At 41.6% G+C, this 20,567-nt stretch overlaps 1 protein-coding gene across 1 annotated transcript in view; it reads left to right on the plus strand.

Annotated features, from left to right (window-relative positions):
* The first annotated feature begins 291 nt into the window (after nt 1-291).
* The window catches only part of LOC124789841 (zinc carboxypeptidase-like), a 70,029-nt gene continuing 49,753 nt past the window's right edge, over nt 292-20,567 (plus strand). Inside the window, exons 1-2 of the mRNA XM_047257348.1 lie at nt 292-308; nt 19,941-20,103. Of these exons, the coding sequence (XP_047113304.1) occupies nt 19,948-20,103 (156 nt within the window). The 5' untranslated portion in view covers nt 292-308; nt 19,941-19,947. The remainder of the gene's footprint in view (nt 309-19,940; nt 20,104-20,567) is intronic.

Consider the following 20,567-nt stretch of genomic DNA (forward strand, 5'->3'; position numbering starts at 1 on the left):
TCACTCAAAAAGGAATCCATTGCCACACAATTCTTGAAACAGGTTTGGTGTTTTAAAAATTAATAATCGTGTCATCCCTACAATAAAACCAGTCGCTTTGTATCTAGCACGTATATTTTGTGAACTGATTTCACAATTAATGGACAAGTGATTCCCGGGTATCGATTAGCTAGCACTTGAAGATATCAGGAGAACGTGCTCGAATGACCCTGTGGCCTATTGGCTGCTCAAGTGACGATAAAGCGTCCGGTCCACTATAAAAATACCACGGAGCCGAGATTTCGCAAGCACACGGACCTGCTGCTACAGTAAGTACGAACTTCCTTCACCGTATCTTTATATGTCTGCAAAATGATTAAATTTACGAGAACTGAGTTTCTACTTTTGCATTGAAATACCTAATTTACTGATGTTAGTGACCGTATTCGGCAGAATAATAGTATCTCTTCTCAAAAAACAATTTTTTTAAAAATTTCTAATAGAATTGTCAGAAGAGGTAAGTTTTCGTAGGTCTGATAATCTCCAGTGCGGGCACTATTTGTAGCGAAATTCTCTGCGAACAGTGCTTTGTTTCTGTTGGTGATATTGAGTCGTGTAGGATACAATTGTAGCTACAGCTTAGAAAGAAACTTGATTCATTGTATCCACTTTTGTGATATAGAGCAATTAGAGCATGAGTATTTATCTACCACTCTAAGCAATTTTTTTCTATAAACAGAGACCCATAACTCTTGTGTCACTTTACCAGCGCCACACTTCCATTCTGGGGACAACACAGACGAACTCAGTCACCTCGCATTTCTCTCTGAAATCAACTTTAAGACACATTTCAGATTTTCGGAGCCGTTGTCATGGAAAATAAACTTATCAGTGAAAATCACGCCTCTTTATAACGTTTCCCGTAGCAAGTCTACTACAGGTTCGGGCAAATAAAAGTGGGCTGGAGAACGGGGTTTCAGGATACAAAGAAACACAGCAGAGGAAAGGAAGTACAGTACTAACCTGACTACAGGAGACGTTGAAAATGACCACGATTCATCTCTTTGCACTTCAGGGCCCTAGTCAGCAAGCTGTTGGAGGCGGATCGAAGTTGGACTGCTGGAACTGTTGCAGTCTCATCCGAAATGATCAGCTGTAGTTCTTGAAGACTCCGAGGGTTGTTGCGGTGCACCTTAGACTGGTGGGCCCTCCACTCTAATTAATCGCATACGGACAAATCAGGTGTCCTGGGTGGCCAGAGTGAGTTCTGTTAACAATCCTGCCACGATGAAGAGTGTGCAAATGTACTCCAAGGTTCGGTCGGCTAGCTGTATGGGTAGTTGCTCCAGTCTGTTGGAAGTAACTGTTTTTTCCTCCTCCGCTAGTGCTACCACAAATGGTTTCAAAATGTAGGGAATGTAACGCGCCGAAGTTAGCGTACGATGAAAGAAATTGGAACCAATAATGCGACATGGACACTGCACACCAAACACCAACCTTTCGATCATGCAGTGGTGTTTCGTGGAAGTTATGCGGATTCTCCGCTGCCGAAAACTTGTGATTCTGTGACTTCACATAACCAATCAGGTGAAACCAGATAGAAAGAACAGGTTCATATGCAAGCCATTCATTGTTATCTCACTGAACAGCCGCTCGCGTAACTGGAGGCGCTGAGCAGCATCTGCTGGTTCTAATGCATGAACAACAGACACTCGCTGGGGATGCATATGCAGGTCGAGGTGGAGTTTTTGTCCGTATGATCGCCGTGATATGCCGGTCTCTTCCGGCAGGCTTCGGGATGATTTGATAGGACTCTGAAGCATCCTCTGGTGAACTACAAGCAGATTTTCTGGTGTGCGGGTACGTTTCGGAATGTTTTTTGATTTGCTGAAAACAGATCCCGTCTGACGCCATTTTCGAATCAAGCGTTGCATGGCACTCTTCGCTGGCACTTTGACATCATGAAACTTATCAGCAAACAACTGACCACACCGTTTCCACGACTTTTTTGTCATGTAACTTCCCACAGCGAACACCTGCTGCTTCACTTTGAGTACCATCGTCACTTTTGTACTGATCCACTCACAATGACACAGTCCACACTACCGAGCGTGGTGGCGTACTGGTTCGCACACTGGACTCGCATTCGGCAGGACGATGGTTCAATCCCGCGTCCGGCCATCCTGATTTAGGTTTTCCGCGATTTCCCTAATTCGCTCCAGGCAAATGCCGGGATGATTCCTTTGAAAGAGCACGGCCGACTTCCTTCCCCGTCATTCCCTAATCCGATGAGACCGATGACCTCGCTGTTTGGTCTCTACCCCCAAACAACCCAGCCCAACCCCAACAGTCCACACTACGCTCTGAACCGGAATGGCTCTTGACCTCCTAGCAACAAGTAGTCCGGAGATAATAACGAACGTAAAAATGGATATAGGGATTAGTGAACACAGGGTTGTCGTAGCAGACTGAATACAATCCTCATAAACAAAAGAAAAATATATCTATTCAAGAAAGCAGATAAAAATTCGCTTGAAGCCTTCCTGAGAGACAATCTCTACTCCTCCAAATTAATAATTTATGTGCAGACCAGATGTAGCTTGAATTCAGAGAAATAGTATCTACAGCAACTGAGAGACTTATACCAAATAAATTAACAATCGGTGAAGCTAATCCACCATGGTACATAAAACAGGTCAGAACACTGTTGCAGAAACAACGAAAAAAGTATGCCAAATTTATACGAACGTGAAATCACCAAGATTGGCGATCTTTTACAGAAGCTCGGAATGTAGCACGGACTTCAACGAGAGACCCTTATAATAGTTTTCGCAACGAAACTTTATTTCGAAACCTGGCACAAAACTGGAAGAGATTCCGGTCGTATATAAAGTATGCTAGCGGCCAGCTAAAATCAGTGTCGTCTCTGCACGATAGCAAAAGAAATGCAATCGTGTCAGTGCTGTCAAGGCAGAGTTACTAAACATAGCTTTCCGAAATTCCTTCACCAATGAGAAGGAAGTACATATTCCAGGAATCGAATCAAGAACAGATGCCAGCACGAGTAACTCAGAAGCAGATGTTCTCAGAGTAGTGAAGCAACTTAAATCATTTAACAAAAGCAAGTCTTTCGGTTCAGAATGTGCACCAATTAAGTTCCTTTCAGAGTGTGCTGGTGCAACAGCTAGATAACTAACGATCATATACAACCGCTCGCTCCACGAAAGATCCGTACACAACGACTGGAAACTTGTACAGCTCGCACCAATATTCAAGAAAGGCAGTAGCAGTAATTTACTAAATTATATGCTCATATTATTAACGTCAATATGCAGCAAAAGTTTGAACATATGTTGTGTTTGAACACTGACAATTATCTCGAAGAGAACGCTCTACTGACACTCGAAATGGTTCAAATGGCTATAAAAACTGTGGGACTTAACATCTACATCTACATCTTCGTGATTACTCTGCTATTCACAATAAAGTGCCTGGCAGAAGGTTCAATGAACCACCTTCAAGCTGTCTCTCTACCGTTCCACTCACGAACGGCACGCGGGAAAAACGAGTACTTAAATTTTTCTGTGCGAGCCCTGATTTGTCTTATTTTATCGTGATGATCATTTCTTCCTATGTAGGTGGGTGCCAACAGAATGTTTTCGCAATCGCAGTTAAAAACTGGTGATTGAAATTTCCTGAGAAGACCCCGTTGCAACGAAAAACGCCTTTGTTTTAATGATTGCCACTCCAATTGACGTATCGTGTCTGTGACACTACTTCCCCTATTTTGCAATGATACAAAACGATCTGCCCTTCTTTGTACTTGTTCGATGTCATCCGTCAGTCCCAACTGATGCGGATCCCACATCGCACAGCAATACTCAAGAACAGGGCGGACAAGCGTGGTGTAAGCAGTCTCTTCAGTAGACCTGTTGCACCTTCTAAGTGTTCTGCCAATGGATCGCAGTCTTCGGTTTGCTCTACCCACAATATTATCTATGTGATCATTCCAATTTAGCTTATTTGTAATTGTAATCCCTAAGTATTTAGTTGAATTTAGCCTTCAGATTTGTGTGACTTATCGCGAAATCGAATTTTAGCTGATTTCCTCTAGTATTCATGTGAATAACTTCACACTATTCCTTATTCAGGGTCAACTGCCACTTTTCGCACCATACAGATATCTTATCTAAATCATTTTGCAAGTCGTTTTGATCATCTGATGACTTTACAAGACGGTAAATGGCAGCATCATCTGCAAACAATCTAAGACAGCTACTCAAATTGTCTCCTAAGTCGTTAATATAGATCTGGAACAATAGAGGGCCTAAAACACTTCCTTGGGGAACGTTGGATATTACTTCAGTTTTACTCGGTGACTTTCCGTCTATTACTACGAACTGTGACCCTTCTGACAGGAAATCACGAATCCAATCATGCAACTGAGCTGTTACTCCGTAGGCACGCAGTTTGCTTAGAAGACGCTTGTGAGGAACGGTGTCGAAAGCCTTCTGGAAATCTAAAAATATGGAATTATTTTGACATCCCCTGCCGATAGCACTTACTACTTCATGAGTATAAAGACCCACTTGTGTTTCACTTGAACGTTATTTTCTGAAACCGTGCTGACTATGTGTCAATAAATCATTTTCTTCGAGTTACTTCATAATGTTCGAATGCAGTATATGTTCCAAAACCCTGCAGCAAATCGAGTTAGTGATATAGACCTGTAATTCAGCGGATTACTCCTACTTCCCTTTTTGGGTATTGGTGTGACTTGAGCAATTTTCCAGTCTTTAGGTAAGGATCTTTGTGTGAGCGAGTGGTTGTATACAACTGCTAAATATGGAGCTATTTTATCAGCATACTCTGAAAGGAACCTGACATATACTATCTGGACCGGAGGCCCTGCCTTTATTAAGTGATGTAAGCTGCTTCGTTACACCGAGGATATCTACTTCTATGTTTCTCATCTTTGCAGTTGTTCTTGATTGGAATTCGGGGATATTTACTTCGTCTTGTTTGGTGAATGAGTTTCGGAAAAACCGCGTTTATTAATTCTGCTTTAGTGGCACTGTCGTCAGTGACTTCACCGTCGTTTTCGCGCAGTGCAGGTATTGATTGCGTCTTGCCACTGGTGTGCTTTATGTATGAGCAGAATTTCTTTGGGTTTTCTGCCAGATTTCGAGACAGAATTACATTAGGGAAATTATTAAAAGCCTTTCGCATTGAAGTAATCGCCATATATCGAACTTCTGTAAAACTTCGCCAATCGTGTAGATTTTGCGTTCTTTTATATTTCGCATGCTTTTTTTCGTTGTTTCTGCAGCAGCGATCTGACCCGTTTTGTGTACCATGGGGGATCAGTACCATCACTTATTAATTTTGAAAAGCGTCAAATCTTTTCATGTTTATAATTAAAGGAGATAATTGCTTTTAAAATCAGTCATTAGTTTATTGCAATGTATGAAGTGTGATGGAGGTGAATTATTGTGTCAATAAGCATCGGTATAGGGCACGGCCGCACAAAGTGCATGCACCGATGCATCGCACAGTGCAGAGTGCAGAAGACGGCTGCGCTATGTTGACGACGGTGCAGACTCCCCACTCCTCGGTTTTGCGCAACAGCGCTGCCTCTCACTCCCTTAGCTTGTGTCGCTCGCGCCGCCTGTCTCGAACTGTTTAAAAGCTTTTACCCTGTTGTCTTCGTCATTGCCAAATACTAATGTACACTAGGTGGAGAGCTTAGTTTGGTGTACCGGTACAAAAGAGATTTATATAATAACTGTAATGGTAATAATTTTAAATTTAGTTTCAACACGAATGTATCTTCCTATGTGCTCTTTATTTTATTTGCAATTATGCTACTAAGATCTGGAACAAGAGATTGGCTGACAGCAATTCTGAGAGAATTTTTTAAATTACAATTAGAAATACTCGCACGCAATCTAGTTTTTGTACAAGACAAAACAGAAAAAAACCTTTCACTTACACAAATGGAACCAAACATAGAAATAATCTTCACTGCTTCTCTGTGTAAGTTGGGAAATTCTTCCTTCTGCAAATTCTGGTAGAAATGGAGCAAACCTTTTGTATTGTAAAACACATCCTTTCGGTGAACATCGCTTTGCAAAACAAATAGTTCGAAATGTAAATCTGAAGGCGCATTTTCAATATCCATCGAAAAAGGTATCACAAAAACGTCGAGAATTGGCTGCAAGTAGCTAATTTCCTGAAACAATAACAAAGCCAATGTTAATAAATGAAAGTAATGTAAGCCGTTGTTTGGAAGTACTAAAATGCGATAGATTTTAATAAACATGTAATGTTTACTCCAGAATGAGATTTTCACTCTGCAGCGGAGTGTGCGCTGATATGAAACTTCCTGGCAGATTAAAACTGTGTGCCCGACCGAAACTCGAACTCGGGACCTTTGCCTTTCGCGGGCAAGTGCTCTACCATCTGAGCTACCGAAGCACGACTCACGCCCGGTCTCACAGCTTCACTTCTGCCAGTACCTCGTCTCCTACCTTCCAAACTTTACAGAAGCTCTCCTGCGAACCTTGGAGAACTAGCACTCCTGAAAGAAAGGATATGGCGGAGACATGGCTTAGCCACAGCCTGGGGGATGTTTCCAGAATGAGATTTTCACTCTGCAGCGGAGTGTGCGCTGATATGAAACTTCCTGGCAGATTAAAACTGTGTGCCCGACCGAGACTCGAACTCGGGACCTTTGCCTTTCGCGGCCAAGTGCTCTACCATCTGAGCTACCGAAGCACGACTCACGCCCGGTCTCACAGCTTTACTTCTGCCAGTACCTCGCCTCCTACCTTCCAAACTTTACAGAAGCTCTTCTGCGAACCTTGTTTACTATTGGTTTTAATGTAATGTTACACTCGCATATGTAACGCAATCTCCTTTATTTAGCTGTATGTCATATACGGGCACATTACCTGGAATCGGTCGTTAAACGTATTTTCAAGGGATTGTAGCTCCTCGACGTATTTTTCAAAGCGCGCTCCTTACTGCACAGATGCTGTCAAACAAAAACATAGTACCGTTTTGATTAGAGCGGTTATAAAAATCGGGCTGTTTTAATAAAGGTACAATTTATATCTCGCTTACCTAATTCAAGAAAGTGTTGTGTATTTTTCTCTGAAAGGTTGTTTTTGAGGAACTTCAGTTTATACTGGAAAGCGTTTATTTTGCTGATAATATCGTTGATGAGACTGTTTTCTTTTTGGAATTTCAGACTTAAATCATTTAGGAGAGCCATAATGTCTGCTAAAAATCCTAAATCAGCTACCCATTCAGGGTCATGAAAAAGTGGCTCCAGACGTCCTTTGCTCTCCAAAAACCGAGCCACAGTGTGGCGTAGTCGAAAAATTCGGGAAATCACCTTCCCTTTGCTCAGCCAGCGCACCTCAGCGTGGTAGGGAATATCTGGATACTCCTCTTCAAAGCAAATCAAAAATTCTTTGAATTGACGATGAGTGAGTCCATGAGAACGAATGTAGTTCACGATACGCACCACTACCTTCATCGCATCTTGAAGACCGATAACTTTCGCACAAAGAGCCTCTTGGTGTGCAAAACAATGAATGGAAGGAAAATTCGGCATGTTAAGTTTCTCCGCAGTAGGCCAATAAACCCTTTTGCTTTACCGCGCATTGCTGGTGTCCCGTCTGTGGTTACGGAAAACAGCTTTTCCCAAGGGAGTCCTATTCCTTCAGCTGCCATTTCAACAGCTGCTAAAATATCCGCCCCTGTAACAGTGTCCTTCAACGAAATCATATCCAGGAGCTCTTCCGTTACATGTAGGTCGTCGTCTACGCCACGCAAAAATATTGCTAACTGAGCCGTGTCGTTAATATCCGTGGACTCATCAAGTGCGATGGAGTACGCTAGGAAGCTTTCAATTTTGGCTGCCAGTTGTTCATGCAAATTCTCAGCAATGTTGTTGATTCTCCGATGTATTGTCATTCTGGAAAGTGGTATTCTGCTGTACGCGGGAGCTAATGTGGGATTCATTGTCTCTACTACGTCCAACATAATGTTTTTTGTTAATGGCCCGTCCATAAATGACCTCCCAGCTCTTGCTAAACGTAGAGCAACTTTTTAACTAGCTCTGAGAGTCCTTTCGCTACACCCCTCATCTTCTTCACCCTGAAGTAGAGAAAAAAAGATACGTTAGAAATAATTTATGCGAAAACGAAAACTAAGGAATCTAAACAAATGTTATGTCGTTTCGCATGACCGTTAACCAAAATATAAATGCTAAATTACTTGCAACAAACCTCGTTTGTAGATACAGAATTCTCTTCTGCAAGAGTTTGCAACTTCCGTAATTCTTCCTCTCTGGCATCCCCTGTTATATCACTATACTTTTCTGAATGCAATTTGCTGTAGTGCCTTTCAATAGACGATTTTCTGACACATGTAATTAGTGTACCGCAGGTTAGACATTTGGCTTTATCGTCAGAACGCACAAAAAAGTAGGAGAGTTCCCATTCCGGTTTAAATTGACTTTCGGCAATTTTCCCTTTTTTTGGAGCAGATGGTTCCATTATTCCGATAATTGTCTTGCGCTTACGTATTCCAATATTGACTAAGCCGTCCGGCAACGCATTCGGCAGCGCATAGCGTCCGCCTCACCTAGCAAGCCGAGCTGAGGCGAAGTATGCCGAGTTGAACCGATGCACTGTGCAGGCACTCGCTGCACCTTGCTTTGCACGAGTGCGGTTTTCCGTGTTTGTGCGGCCCTGGTATAGGGCTATGAGTCTTCTCTTTGCAAACTTGGTACATTTTGTGCATGAAAGGAATTCTTTTGATGCGTTCCTAACTGGGAAGCCCGGCGACCAGGTGGACACAGGTAGTGCGCCCACGGGCGAGCGGCGGTCTCGCGCCCATGTCGGCACACTTCACAGAGGGCAGGCCCCCACAGGATTAGCGACAGGCGAAGACGCTGCATACATCAACACGCTGCCAAGGGAAGCCGTGGACATTCGCACGTGTGCCCGAGGCAGCGGAAACTACAAACTTAGAGCGAAAAACAGTTTTGTCACGATTCTAGGTAACGCGGACAGAGCAGCAAGTTGAATAGCAACAGCACGACTTGAGTGTCCAAGAATCTCAAGTGGCCCGGCGAATTTTGGCCGTTTCCCGCGAGCAGAGCACCTGGGAACGTATCGGCAATACTCAAAGGGAGAAGTCTTGGTTTATTTGTATACTCTGTCTCACAAAGAGTAGCGCTCTATTTTCCTCGTGGAATGCGATGGCAAGGAGGGAGGAAATTTTGAAAGGGACTTCTTCACTGGCAAGAATCTAATGTTCGCTTTGAAAAATGGTACGAGCTACGTAATTTGTGGAAGGGCGGAGACAAGACGCTGGAGGGGAGCGGCTCTCTCTCTCCAGGTGCGAGGAGCGTACTAGTATGGGGATTCTGAATATTGCCTCTGAGGAGGCAGGAGTTCACTCTTGACTGCTTCCGATAAGTCGCAAGGATTTTCTTATCGCTTGTCATGAGACAATGCACTTTGCATTCATCGCAAACAGCATAGGGAGCTAAGTTTGTTAGATCCTAGTAGGCAAGCTTCACTCACTGTGCGCGTTATCAAGAGCTTCTTAACTCAGGATCACATTTTGATTTACTACATGTCCGGTGATGGTAGTACCGTTAGAACAGTTTTGAGCTTTGTTTAATGCAGTTTCACGTAGGTTTGCACTTGAAGATGGACGCATACCGTCGTCCAGTAATGATAACTTGCAGTAGCAGGTTTCGGTCACTATTTTCAGCGAAGGGCATGTTAGACGCTATCAACTACGACGCCGGCAGAGTCTTGACGCAGCCGCACGCAATCAGCCGACTCCACCGCTACGCCGACCACGCTATGAACATGGTAATAAAGAAAACGCCCGCCTTCTTAGCTCCGCATTCTTCTTTCGCTTTCCTCAATTTCTTTGCAACGTGTCAGATGCTCATACAGACGCAAGGCACAGTATTCACCGATTGTCCGTTAAGAGAGTCATATTTTCAGCTGTTATTTTTTTTATTCCTTCCTCATTTAATACACCAGGTCAACCCATCTCGCGTAATTTATTTCTATGTTAAATTAGAATGAAGTCATATAATGCTAATGTTAAAAGGCAAATACCAGGGCAGGCACCTTATATAATTCACTTGTTGTGAGCTCTTGGTGCCAATTCAATTCTATTTGTTGTTTTTTTATTTGACACTTTCTACAGTATCTGGCGACCCAAATTTTTTATTTTTGTTTATCATTATTTGAATAATTTGTGAGTGATTGTTAAATGAAATTGATAAAATTTCAATAATTACTGCATGTGTCATTTAATGCAGTTTCAGTGAATCAACCACTTATATGCTGAACAGCACTCCTTGCATTTCATTTATAGAATTTAAGTCAAAATTGACACCTCTTTCTCCCTCCCACACGAGGTATCTTGCAATTTATGTGGTATATATCTCAAATGCTGTCCATACTATCTCTTTGAAAACATTCCACAGCTTTTCTACACTTACATGATCAGATCGGAAGGAGTGAAGACAGTCTCTTAAAAAGGCGTTAAGAGCATTTTATCAGCTTTTTTAAATAGATATACTTTGCGTTTCTTTTTTATGGTTTAGGTGTTACGGTATTCAGCCTAGCAGCAACCGTCTTGTGGTCGCTAATTCCTGTATTCGTCACAGTACTCATTATTTGTCCAGGCTTATTTGTTGCTAAAAGATCAAGTATTCTTTCGCTACCATTTACGCTTCGAGTGGGCTCATGAACTAATTGTTCAAAATAATTTTCTGAGAAAGCATTCAGTACAATTTCGGATGACGTTTTATGCCTGCCGCCGGCTTTAAACGTATAATTTTACCAGTATTTCGGGGGTAGATTGAAGTCACCTCAGACTATAATTGTATGAGCGGGGTACTAATTTGAAATGAGACTCAAGTTTTCTTTGAACTGATCAGCAACTATATCTTCTGAGTCGGGGGATCGGTAAAACGATGCAATTAATAGTTTAGTCCGATTGTCGGGTATAACCTCTACCCATACTATTTCACACGAACTATCTACTTTAATTTCGCTTCAATTTCGAATCTGAGGTCATCTGTCCGCTAGACTTAGAACTGCTCAAATCTAACTAACCTAAGGACATAGCACACATACGTGCCCGAGACAGGATTCGAACCTGCGACTGTAGTAGCAGCGCGGTTCCGGACTGAAGTGCCTAGAACCGCTGGGCCACAACGACCCGCATTTAGGAGACAATCTGAGCTGCCATCTCTGGCTGATTGCAGATGACGCTGTCATTTATCGTCTGTAAAGTCACCAGAAGATCAAGACCAATTGCAGAAGATACCTGCAAGGTGCGACAGTTGGCAATGAAAAGTGTGACGTCATCCACATGAGTGCTAAAAGGAATCCATTAAATATCGGTTACACAATAAACCAATCAAATCTAAAGGCAGTAAATTAAACTAATTACCTAGGAATTACTGTTACGAACAACTTAAATTGGAACACATCGAAAATATTGTTGAGAAGGTGGATCGAAGAGTGCGTTTTGTTGACAGAATACTTAGAAGATGAAACAGATCTACTTAAGAGACTGCATACACCACGCTTGTCCGTCCTTCTTTGAAGTACTGCTGCGCGGTGTGGGTCCTTAACAAATAGGATTAACGGGCTACATCAAGAAAGTTCAAAGAAGGGCAGCATGTTTTATATTATCGAGAAACACGAGAAACGGGAGAGAGAGTGTCACGGACATGATACAGGATTTGGGGTGAACATCATTAGAAGCAAGGCGTTTCTCGTTGAGACGGGATCTTCTTACAAAGTTTCAATCAGCATCTTTCTCCTCCGAAAGTAAAAATATTTTGTTGATACCGATCTGCAGAGGGAGAAACTATCATCATAATAAAACAAAAAAAAAAAAAACCGGGCCCACGCGGAAAGATATAGATGTTCATTTTTCCGCTCACTCATCGGCGATGGAATAACAGAGATTTATTGTGAAGGTGGATTGCAGAGTAGTCATGTAGATGTAGATGTAGATTCCGGATCAAAGTCACCGGTACAGCACACGTTTTCACTCGTCGCTGCTGATTCCGCATCAAGTCCCGGTGCAGTTGATATCATCAGTTTCTCCCTTTTCCTTTCCTTTCTTCCCACTCCACCTTCAATTTACATAATAGATATCTGACACATCTGTCATTCTCTTCATTAGTGCAACTTTTTCAGGCAATTCATTTTGAGGTTTACTGGGCTCTTTAACATATAGTTCCTCTCATTTACCGTGTTGTTCGTTAAGGCTTCTCTGACAGGTGTTCGTCTGCTGAACTGAAACAGCAGACTTAATTTCGAAAAGCACAAAACACACTGTGCTTTTTCTGCCAATATAGTGTTTAGCAACTTCCTACTGAAATGCTAAACATAAAAACAGTACAGCCAGTGTACTCCGATGAGCGGAAACCTTATGACCACGGTCCTGGGGAGACAGACTGTCACTCGTGGCGTTATCGACACGTAACCTGATAAGGGAAGCACACGGGTTGTCTCAGGAGGAAAGGCCAGTAGTCAGGGATGTGACAGGACCGATAACTTCAAACAAAAAAAATCTTGTGGTCTTATGCCCTGGTCCAAATTGCTTCCAACACAGAATGAAACTCGTGTCTATAGTTATTTAGTTTCTGTAGAATTGAATACAACTACAGGTTTACGCATGTACACACCGGCAACAGTTAATAAACATTACATCAAGCGTTTCTCAGAGTATTAATTGAAAAATACATATTTTTAACACATTCACTTCTAAGCATTATCGTACACGTCACATTACATGTTATACAGTTCACAATAGACGATCAAATCTCCCAGAGTGTTACCGCTCTCTTCGAAGAACATGTTGCCTTGCTTGTTCGAGTGCCTCTGCATGTTCCCTGTTGAGGGTAGCAACGTCCATGATGCGACCAGTCAGCACACCTTGAGAATTCAGTTTTCGTTTCTACATTTCAGACCATCCAACTCCATAAGCAAAAATCTAATAGCTTAACATCTGGCGGTCTTGCTGACCAGTTACTTGTACTATCATGACAAATCCAGTGATTAAGGTGAAGTCCTCCCCCCATGAACCATGGACCTTGCCGTTGGTGAGGAGGCTTGCGTGCCTCAGCGATACAGATGGCCGTACAGTAGGTGCAACCACAACGGAGGGGTATCTGTTGAGAGGCCAGACAAACATGTGTTTCCCGAAGAGGGGCAGCAGCCTTTTCAGTAGTTGCAGGGGCAACAGTCTGGATGATTGACTGATCTGGTCTTGTAACACTAACCAAAACGGCCTTGCTGTGCTGGTACTGAGAACGGCTGAAAGCAAGGGGAAACTACAGGCGTAATTTTTCCCGAGGGCATGCAGCTTTATTGTATGATTAAATGATGATGGCGTCCTCTTGGGTAAAATATTCTGGAGGTAAAATAGTCCCCTATTCGGATCTCCGGGCGGGGACTGCTCAAGAGGACGACGTATCCGGAGAAAAAAAACTGGCCTTCTACTGATCGGAGGGTGGAATGTCAGATCCCTTAATCGGGCAGGTAGGTTAGAAAATTTCAAAAGGGAAATGGATAGGTTAAAGTTAGATATAGCGGGAATTAGTGAAGTTCGGTGGCAGGAGGAACAACACTTTGGTCAGGTGAATAAAAAATCAAATAGGGGTAATGAAGGAGTAGGTTTAAGAATGAATAAAAAATAGGAGAACGGGTAAGCTACTACAAACAACATAGTGAACGCATTATTGTGCCCAAGATAGATACGACGCCCACGCCTGCCACAGTAGTACAAGTTAACATGCCAACTAGCTCTGCAGATGATGAAAAAACTGATGAAATGTATGATGAGATAAAAGAAATTATTCAGGTAGTGAAGGGAGACGAAAATTTAATAGTCATGTGTGACTGGAATTCGAGAGTAGGAAAAGGAAGAGAAGGAAACATAGTAGGTGAATATGGATTGGGGGTAAGAAATGAAAGAGGAAGCCGTCTGGTAGAATTTTGCACAGAGCATAACTTAATCACAGCTAACACTTGGTTCAAGAATCATAACAGAAGGCTGTACACATGGAAGAATCCTGGAGATACTAGAAGGTATCAGATAGCTTATATAATGGTAAGACAGAGATTTAGGAACCAAGTTTTAAATTGTAAGACATTTCCAGGGGCAGATTTGGACTCTGACCACAATCTATTGGTTATGAACTGTAGATTAAAACTGAAGAAACAGCAAAAAGGTGGGAATTTAAGGAGATGGGACCTGGATAAACTGACTAAACCAGAGGTCGTACAGAGTTTCAAGGAGAGCATAAGGGAACAATTGTCACGAATGGGGGAAAGAAATACAGTAGTAGAAGAATGGGTTGCTCTGAGGGATGAGGTAGTGGAGGCAGCAGAAGATCAAATAGATAAAAAGACGAGGGCTAGTAGAAACCCTTGAGTAACAGAAGAAATATTGACTTTAATTGATGAAAGGAGAAAATATAAAAGTGCAGTAATGAAGCGGGCAAAAAGGAATACAAACATCTCAAAAATGAAATCGACGGGAAGTGTAAAATGGCTAAGCAGGGATGGCTAGAGGACAAATGTACGGATGTAGAGGCTTATCTCACTAGGGGTAAGATAGATACTGCCAACAGGAAAACTAAAGAGACCTTTGGAGAAAAGAGGGCCACTTGTATGAATATCAAGAGCTCAGATGGAAGCCCAGTTATAAGTAAAGAAGGGAAAGCAGAAAGGTGGAAGGAGTATATAGAGAGTCCATACAATGGCGATGTACTTGAGGGCAATATTATGGAAATGGAAGAGGATGTAGATGAAGATGAAATGGTAGATGCGATATTGCGTGGAGAGTTTGACAGAGCACTGAAAGACATGAGTAGAAACAAGGCCCCGGGAGTGGACAACATTCCATTAGAACTACTGACAGCCTTGGGAGAGCCAGTCCTGACAAAACTCTACCATGTGGTGAGCAAGATATATGAGACAGGCGAGATACCTTCAGACTTCAAGAAGAATATAATAATTCCAAGCCCAAAGAAAGCAGGTGTTGACAGATGTGAAAATTACCGAACTATCAGTTTAATAAGTCACAGGTGCAAAATACTAACGCGAATTCTTTACAGACGAATGGAAAAGCTGGTAGAAGCCGACCTCGGGGAAGTTCAGTTTGGATTTCCGTAGAAATGTTGGAACACGTGAGGCAATACTGACCTTACGACCTATCTTAGAAGAAAGATTAAGGAAAGGCAAACCTACGTTTCTAGAATTTGTAAACTTAGAGAAATCTTTTGACAATTTTGACTGGAATACTCTCTTTCAAATTCTGAAGGTGGCAGGGGTAAAATACAGGGAGCGAAAGGCTATTTACAATTTGTACAGAAACCAGATGGCTGTTATAAGAGTCGAGTGGCATGAAAGGGAAGCAGTGGTTGGGAGGGGGGTGAGACAGGGTTGTAGCCTCTCCCCAATGTTATTCAATCTGTATATTGAGCAAACAGTAAAGGAAACAGAAGAAAAATTCGTAGTAGGTATTAAAATCAATGGAGAAGAAATAAAAACTTTGAGGTTCGCCGATGACATTGTAATTCTGTCAGAGACAGCCAAGGACTTGGAAGAGCAGTTGAATGGAATGGACAGTGTCTTGAAAGGAGGATATAAGATGAACATCAACAGAAGCAAAACGCGGATAAAGGAATGTAGTCGAATTAAGTCGGATGATGCCGAGGGAATTAGATTAGGAAATGAGACACTTAAAGTAGTAAAGGAGTTTTGCTATTTGGGGAGCAAAATAACTGATGATGGTCGAAGTAGTGAGGATATAAAATGTAGACTGGCAATGGCAAGGAAAGCGTTTCTGAAGAAGAGAAATTTGTTAACATCGAGTATAGATTTAAGTGTCAGGAAGTCGTTCCTGAAAGTACTTGTATGGAGTGTAGCCATGTATGCAATTGAAACAAGGACAATAAATAGTTTGGACAAGAAGGGAATTGATGCTTTCGAAACGTGGTGCTATAGAAGAATGCTGAAGATTAGATGGGTAGATCACGTAACTAATGAGGAGGTACTGAATAGAATTGAGGAGAAGATGAGTTTGTGGCACAACTTGACTAGAAGAAGGGACCGGTTGGTAGGATATGTTCTGAGGCATGAAGGGATCACAAATTTAGCATTGGAAGGCAGCGTGGAGGGTAAAACTCGTAGAGGGAGGCCAAGAGATGAATACACTAAGCAGATTCAAAAGGATGTAGGTTGCAGTAAGTACTGGGAGGTGAAGAAGCTTGCACAGGAGCATGGAGAGCTGCGTCAAACCAATCTCAGGACTGAAGACCACAACAACAAGAAGTTGAGGTACATAAGTGTGCCCCAGTGGTCCACAAATAAATGGATATTAAATGGAACTATTTCGAATAGGGCATATGACCAAATGGAGTTTATTTTGCTTCAAATGAGCCTTTCTGTCACATCCCTGAATATTGATCATTCCTCTTGGGACATATTACGTAAGAGGAAAAGAGACAAGTGGGGATTTGTGATAGCAACGATAAAGCTGGCAGATTGCCGTGGCCCTACGAATGGGAACAAGTATCAGGGAAACGGCGAAGGTTTTGGGCTGCTAACGTGCTACTGATGTGAGAATCCATGGAAAGTGGCTGAAGAATGTTGAAATAACAAGTAGCAGACGAAGTGTTGGACGGCCACGCCTCATCACAGAACATGTTCGCAACATCTGCGCAGTGCAAAGCAGGGTCGGCGGCTATCTGTGGCAGATTTGACGCCAGAGTACAATCGTGGTGCAGGAACTGTTCAGCGCTCACTGTTGAGCCTGGGGCTCCGCTTCAGAGGACTCCTGTGTTTTCGCATGTTGACTCAAAGACAACTCAGTTGCGGTTCCAGTTGGCATGGCATCACTGAGATTGAAGGCAGGTCAAAGGAAACGGGTCGCCTCGTCAGAGGAATGAAATTTATTTTTACACTAGGCCGCCATTCATACGAAAGGCTACTGGAAACATGCACTGCGCCGACGAGGCAGTCCCTGTCGACGTCGGTATCATGCTATGGGGGGGGGGGGGCATTCGCCTGGGTTTCCATGGTACCACAGGTGATACGCATTATTCATTTCTTTGGCTCAAATGTTATACAGCAATGTTTGTGATCTGACGGAATCTGTAGTCGAGGTTTGGATTCGAAGACTACTTTACTGGGCTGCTGGAAATATTACTCGAGGATCCAGAAAACTGTATTTCATAGCTTTCAGTAACCGCTTTATACAACGTGATACATGTTGCTGCCTCATAACAGTTACGAGATGTGCCCAATATATGCTCGTTATTTCAGATATTTTACTAAACTGCGAACCTACGTTTCAGTATTACTGATGGAGTCCATGAATTTTGATCAACAATATAAAAAATATTTTAACATCACAAGTAGACACCTTCATAAAAGCTGCCTGGAGAGGTGGTAAAAACAATCGTTGGCAGTGTGCATCGTGACACGGATAGAAATTCATAAGGATTTCATAGTATTGTCTTATTTGTTATTAGGGCTACCTTCGCAGTTTTTATTAAAAAAAGGAGAGAGAAACATATTCTTCATACAAATAGCCTTATTGGTTCGCCAAAATATTCTCCATTAAAAGTTATACTTCTTGCATTCGTTCAAATATATTCTGGAAATATCCATTCCACCCTGATATTAATAGGTCAAAACCATACTTAAAATAATCTTTAGGCGATTAATAAACCAAAATGGGGCAGTGACACATCAATTCCTCTGTTAAATAATAAACTGTTCGACCTGGTGCGTAGCAGCTATCATTCTTGTGATGAAGACTGATGGGACGTTTTCGGTTGTTTCCCAGTTTCCGTCCGTGGCGTGTGGCAAACAAATTGTTGTATACGATTTTGCGTGATCTGGTCGTTGAAAGCCTAAAGCAGTGCTTGTGATTTGTTCAGTTTAACCCAACAAGCAGGTCATATTTTTCTTGGAAGTGTTTCACAAACGAACCACGTTTGTTGGTTTCGGTTCTTCTTGAAACACCCATACAACTGATCGCTACTTAGTCTCCCACTCGAATGAATATAACGAATTTACTCTCCTACTATAATGAGGTATATGAATTTTGCATTTCCTTGGCAGAATTTTCTGTGTGTTTCTTTACACTGATTGGCAGGAACTGGATTCTGAGCTACACTGAAGTTGTACAGACCCAACTGGGAACTGGAGTGAATTGAGTTATAATTTCTTTGTCAGTTATTGAAGCAAAGTTGGGCGAGACACCAAGCAACAGAATATTTCGAATGCTGAAATCAATTAAATTCGTCACCTCATTTTTCGCTACGAGGAATTGATAACACTACAGATACAATAACAACTACAGATCTACAGATCTATTGGTTTCGTAGGTGACCTGCTCATTTGGCTAAATTCAAAATGTATCACATATTTGTAAAGGTTATGGCGATGCAATATTATAATTCATTGAATCGACTGTTTTCTAAAATAACATTGGTTAAACAAATGCTGGAGGACAAAGATCATGTTTTAAATACACAACTGTAACTGAAATGCATCAGTGAAATTAATATTACTAAAACTTCAATCATAAAATTGAATTATCCATAATTGCGGAAACATTAAACATCTAAGACCAGATTTGGAGTCAGCACAAGAATTCCTTCAAGACGAGACATTTTAGACATCAATTAGCAGTTGTTTTAAATCTCGAAAAAATCCTTGTTTTTCTAAAATGGCGGAACGAACTGCCAAAAAAAAATAGTCACTCAGATATGGTTGCTACCACAGTAAAATACATTCCGACCAATCTAATACACGAAGGGAAAACTCTTTTAAGCTAATACTAATATATTTTAAAACATCACTAGACGTCATGCAGCTTAATTCTACTATAAATTATGTATTTATATTTCGTATTGGTGACCTCAATTCATTTAAACCGGAGGGGAGATGCATGTTTGCAAATAAATTTTAAAGAGACTCCAGAAGGTAGTTCAGATTGAATATTTGTAGATGTGTGGTAGGTTGTATAGACCAACAATAGTTTTATTTCTGAATAGCTTCCAAGAGTAGGTTGACAACAGTGGCAAAATATGGCCAATGGTTGTTGTTACTGTGAACTTGTATTGTGAACTGTGTTTATGAAGTAAATACTATGGTATAGTTACATGGTTCTGAATAATGAACCTTCCATGGATTGTAGCACATAGTATAAGTGAACTCTAGAAGTATACTCCTGGAACAGACTACAGCTAGTTTAATTCACCATACATTATTGATAAAATCCGTAAGTTAGATTTGGGCAGCATTGAATAGGGGCTGTGACTTTATTTTTTGTCAACCCTGAGTATCGAAAAGTCACAAAATGATTAAGAAAAATCGAATAAACCTCAGTCTTGAACCTGACTAAGGATTTATCTTTATGAAAGTACCTCTACGCCGAATTTCTGTAAAGAATTGTAAACAACCATTTCTGAAGGTGATTGATTACCATAATCTGAATGAAGATATTCGAATCTTTGCTGCTGAGTTACACCGCTAAAAAACTCATTAAAAATCATTCATCAAAAGCATTCGAGTGAAATTTCAACTTTTCAAGAACAATGTTTCTTGAAATACTGCATATGATCATATTATATGGCTAATTTCCTGACAGCCATCATTTAAAAAAGTAACAAATGACAAATTTTAAAACAATAGTAGCTGACAAACTTTAAGATAATAGTAATGTCAAATCTCAATAGCGCTGTCTAGTGTTTGTTCTAAAAGCTTAAAATAAGACTCCTGAGTGTTACTTTGCTTCCTACGGTTTCATTACTGTTAGTCGCTTGTCCAACATCACAAAGATTACTGCAGCGTAGCGAAGGACACTGGTTCCAGTTTCAGGATGCTGTGGAGAGTTGCGTTGTTGGTGTTGGCGGCGCTGTCGTTGGCAGCTGGGGAACCCCGGCGATTCGACGACCACCGTGTGTACCGCGTGGTGCCCACCAACAAGCACCACGTCCACTTTCTCAACGAGCTCGCCAGCAAGTACTACAATGACGTAAGTACCCTCTGCTGACGGTAGTTTCAAATACACTGACTGTTCTCGCATATTTTTTAATCTATCCATGTTGCTGCTTCTTTTTGGTCTCATTTACAAGATCGTGATGTAGCATTTTCGATTGATTGATTTTCTTCTACGAATCACTCGTGACATATGTTCGCTATAAAGGATCTAATACCAGGTTTAGCATATATCCAATGCGCAGAGTTATTTCTTAGAAAGAATGGTATTCGACTGTTTTGTTGTGCTGCATTACGTGGAAGGTTGCCTTTTGGTTGTTATTTTTGGCTCTATGAAAGCAATAGTAAGGTACTAATATCTTACAAGTAATGTCAATAATATAGCAATGGTATTAAAATACGCAACTTGTAGGGAAGCAGCCTACTCACGCCGTATAAAATTCACATCAGTCTTTCCATTGTGTGCCAGCCAGTCTGCTGTAACTAGCTCTGACGTCATAA

The sequence above is a fragment of the Schistocerca piceifrons genome, chromosome 3 (genome assembly GCF_021461385.2).
Source record: "Schistocerca piceifrons isolate TAMUIC-IGC-003096 chromosome 3, iqSchPice1.1, whole genome shotgun sequence".
In the NCBI taxonomy this organism is placed as follows: Eukaryota; Metazoa; Arthropoda; class Insecta; order Orthoptera; family Acrididae; genus Schistocerca; species Schistocerca piceifrons.